The 4,643-nt window shown below is 28.8% G+C and overlaps 1 protein-coding gene across 1 annotated transcript in view; it reads left to right on the top strand.

Moving 5' to 3' along the window:
• Positions 1–2,615: 2,615 nt before the first annotated feature.
• LOC124889263 (serine carboxypeptidase-like 10) overlaps positions 2,616–4,643 on the top strand; it is a 12,279-nt gene continuing 10,251 nt past the window's right edge. The window contains exon 1 of the mRNA XM_047400578.1: positions 2,616–2,686. Within this exon, the coding sequence (XP_047256534.1) occupies positions 2,656–2,686 (31 nt within the window). The 5' untranslated portion in view covers positions 2,616–2,655. The remainder of the gene's footprint in view (positions 2,687–4,643) is intronic.

Below are 4,643 nucleotides of genomic sequence, written 5' to 3'. Positions count from 1 at the left end.
TGAATATGTAATTTGTAGTATTACTCTATCGGTGTCTCTCGTTTCTCCTATTATCTAGTGGTGCGTTACAATATTTTTGTTATTTGTTTTTATATTTGCTGCTTGGTATATTGTTGTTTGTCATGCATAATATGTTATGCATGTAACAATAATAATAAATGCTTTCATATATGTGGGGTTTGATTTGTCAAAAGTTTAAAGCAGTGGGATCAAGTGCTCATAGTATGCATATTTTTTTTATGGTTAATTTAATTTGAACTTCTATATTTTCATATTGAAATTTATATTGATGTACTAAAGCTCCCGTTATGTATGAGGATTATGAAAGCTCCCGTTATGTATGAGGACTATGAAAGGTTCGACTACAAAAGTCTACTGTATGCAGTATTATCTTGCAAGACTGCAAGAGGCTTTTTCCATAAGAAACCTGCATTAGACTTTATAAATAAAATAAAATTGTTTCTTTTAAGAAACTATAAAAAATTCTACCTTTAAATGTGAGTTTCGAACTAATGCACTATATATCTTTAGAGGATCATACACGTACATGTCGAACAACAATAATAATAATAATAATAATAATAATAATAATAATAATAATAATAATAATAATAATAATAATAATAATAATAATAATATTTCCCTTCTTGATAAATATGATATTGAAAGAATATCAAGTGATCGACTAGATGAATACATAGAAATAGGAGTGTTCATGGGTCGGTTTGGGTTGGTTATTGGTCAAAATCATAACCAAACCAACTTAGTCGGTTTTAAAATTTTTAAAACCAAACCAAACCAAATAAAAAAATAACCATCGGTTTGGTTCTTGTCGGTTTAGTTTGGTTTGGTTTGGTTTTTTCGGTTTATAACTTTAGCTAATGATAAAAGTTGAAAATTTTAAAAAATAAATCTAATCTAACATATGAGATGTCAACCGAGTGTTGTATCTCAACCTTGAAACTACGATGTCAACTGAGTGTTATACTTCGGCAAAGCAATGCCAACACCATATGAACATTTCTAAGAAAATATTTAAAACAATATTTAACATAATGATATGATAAACCCCTCAAAAGGTGAACACATAAACTTCTTTGTCAACAAGGTTCAAAAAGAAAGTTAAAAATAGTGATTGTGTATAGTCTAATGAATCTTAGCTGTAAATTTCAATATGCAACAAGATATTATTTTCACAATTAGTATCATTTGTCATTCAAAATGCGAAATTCATTCAGAATCTCATAAGGTACTGTCAACTGGATGAAGACATATGATTGAATGTGTTACGACTAAAGTTAAGTCATGATTAAAATATAAATTATAACAAATATTTAGATTGTATTTATGAATAATATATAAATATATATAAATATATATATATATATATATATATATATATATATATATATCGGTTCGGTTTAGTTATTTTATCGGTTATGTTAGAGTAACCAAACCAAACCAAATTAATATCGATTTTTTAGAATTCAAAACCAAACCAAACTAAACCTAACCAAATATCGATGTTTTTAATCGATTTGATTTGGATCGTGGTTTGATTTGGTTAAAAACCAAACCGTGAACACCCCTACATAGAAAGTACTAAAGAGAAAATTAAGAATAAAAAGTTCCATATTTTAAAAGGGTTTTTATTGTTTAAATATTATAAGATGATGAATATATGTGTTACAACTTACAAGTTCAAATGATGACGTGGCACAGTCACCGGAAAAGTCGCCGGCATCGGTGGTGAAGTTTGACTTTGCCGGCCATGGAGAAAGGGTTAATTAATAATGGTCAGACGCGAATTTAGCATTTTAATTTGATGAATACGATTAATAACGTTTTTATTATTGAAACCAGCCACCGCAACCTAATTAATAATTTACATGTTGTATATTGTCCCTCCCTGTATTTCCAATTGTACTTTATATACCTTTTTTATGAGCAATTTGACCCCACAACGTTATTAATCGTATTCATCAAACGTTATTAATCGTTTGATAAGTCCACCAACTTTCTTGCAAAATGTCTACAGTTAAAAATCACCGACACACTCAATAATGTTACTAGTTAGAATCTACAAAGAGATAAGCATATTCGGTATTCTCGAACTATGATCAAAATTGTTAGGACACACTCCAACTTCACAGGGGTTATTTTATTACCCATCTGAACTCAATTTTAGCGTAATTTTATTTCACGCTGATGTGATACCTTTATTACATAAAGAACCACGTTATCTAAAAAGGTACCACATCAGAGTGACAAAAATACGCTAAAATTGAGTTTATAAATAATAAAATTTCTGTGAAATTGAAGTGTATAGTAACAAATTCGGTCATAGTTCGGGGTTACTAGGGAATTAAATTTTGTTTCTCCAATTCCAATAATTAATTTCATATTTCTCTTTTTGGTGACAAGTGTAATTAAATTAGACCATTCTATAACTTCTCTATTCATTTGCCTTCTTCATTAATTAATTATGAATTTTGTGAAAAATTAATTGAACTCATGTTGTGTTTTCATTTCCACTTCCATTTTATCATATTCTTCAACTTATTATTATTACAATTCAACAATATTATTTTATACCATGTGTTCCTCAACAGTATGGTAATAATACAACTCTTGTTGAGTTTCTTCCTGGTTTTGATGGCCCACTTCCTTTTCATCTTGAGACTGGGTAAGTTTGACCTATATGAATTTAAGTTATATATATCGATAATAAAAAGAAAATGATAGTATTACTTTCTATCTGAACGTTGTTACATATTATTTCATATTGTATACAGTGTATTCAGTGTCGGCTCAAGGCCAAAGCAAGTGAAGCAATGACTTGAGGCCCCGAAAATATTAGGGCCTCATTTTTTTAATTATTGTATGTGATGTAGTTTGAGTTGATATAAAACCGGGCAAAATTCAGAAATAACATACTTATCGCCTTAATTATGAGTTTCATAACAACAGTTTCATAATTACATAATATAACAAGTTGTATTTTATATTTTTGCAAACTGTTGCTGCAAAAATACAAATACATATGATTTTTACTGCCCTTATGATCGATATATATTTTGTATTTTTGCAAATTGTTGCTACAAAAATACAAATACATATGCTACAAAATGCAATTTGATAAAAAGTATTGTTATTTTTTATAATTTAATACTTAAGTACGCTACTTTATGTATTTTTTCCTATAAAATTTAACAAATAAAAGATTTTTTTTTAAATAGAGATCAAAATTAAGTTATAAGTATTTGTGTGGTTATAAACCATCTGGATAAATGACATTTAAGATAAAATATTTTTTAAAAGATTGAAAAATATGTCTTTAAAAAAAAAAAAAACTATGGGAGAAAAATACAAGATCTTTATATAAAAAGTTACAGTCAATGCGATTGATAGTCAAGGATGGTTAATCTATAATCTAATAATACTCCTTTCGTTTTAAATTATATGTCTTAGTTACTATATGGAGTGTCGACAACTATTTTCTTTGAGTATAAATTTTTAAAAATATTTTGGATTGTTAACTAAATAGACTTATACTATTTTTTATATAGTTTTTAAATATATAAATTTTTTATATAATTTATGTAAATAGACTTATATTATATTTTTTATTTAAAAAAATTGAAGAGTTTATGTCCAATTTTTTTGCAAAATATCAGTTAAATTTGAAACCTCTTATTAAAGTTTTGCTTTAGGCCCCCAATGATCTTGAGCCGCCCATGAGCGTATCTTATTGTTATAATGAGTAGTATGATATTTGGGTGAATTATATCACTTTTCATATTTACATAATATCACTTATCTATACTTATCTACACCTAAGTAGGGTACGAGGTACCACTAAAGGATGTACACTAAAGATGTGGTGTAGCGGATGTTGTTTCTCTTCCCTTAATTAGAGTTCTCGGGTTTGAGTCCTAAATATGAAAAAATCCTTGGTAGAGAGCGCTTCCTCCGAATGGGCCCTGCACAATGCGAATCTGAATTAGTCGGGTTTCAATACGGGTACCGAACACCAGATGAAAAATAATAAAAAAAAGTAGGGTACGAGGTACCACTAAAAGGATGTGGATGTGGTGCAACGGATGGGATTGCTCCTCCCTTAATCAGATATCTCGGGTTCGAGATCTAGGAATAAAAAAATTCTTGGTAGGGAGCGGGGTGGCCCCTACGTGGCGCGAATCTGAATTAGTCAGGCTCCAATGCCGGTACCGGACACTGAATGAGAAACCAAAAAGAAAAAGTAGGGTACGAGGTGAAGTTACAAAGAGTTACCATAAAAAAAGTAGGATAGATATAAGTAAAAATAAAACAATCACCCTAAATCGGTGATTACATAAAATAGGACTTTCTGTTTTTATCTAAAGATGGACTTAATGATATGATCAATAGATTATTTAAGTAATCATTAAAACAAATATTATATTTACAACGATCCAAACAAAGTGTTTGTGTAATTAACCTATGAATTACAAGTTGATGAATTATTTTTTATAGAAATACCAGCTAAATGCTTATCAATGATATAAGTACATATATAATTATCTTATAAGTGATCTGATTGTCAGATATATCAGAGTTGGCGAATCCGAGGAAGTACAACTATTTTATTACTTTGTTAAATC

This window comes from Capsicum annuum, chromosome 12 (genome assembly GCF_002878395.1).
Source record: "Capsicum annuum cultivar UCD-10X-F1 chromosome 12, UCD10Xv1.1, whole genome shotgun sequence".
Classification (NCBI taxonomy): Eukaryota; Viridiplantae; Streptophyta; class Magnoliopsida; order Solanales; family Solanaceae; genus Capsicum; species Capsicum annuum.
The sequence above is the reverse complement of the archived record's forward strand: the minus strand, read 5'-3'. Positions and strand labels throughout refer to the sequence as shown.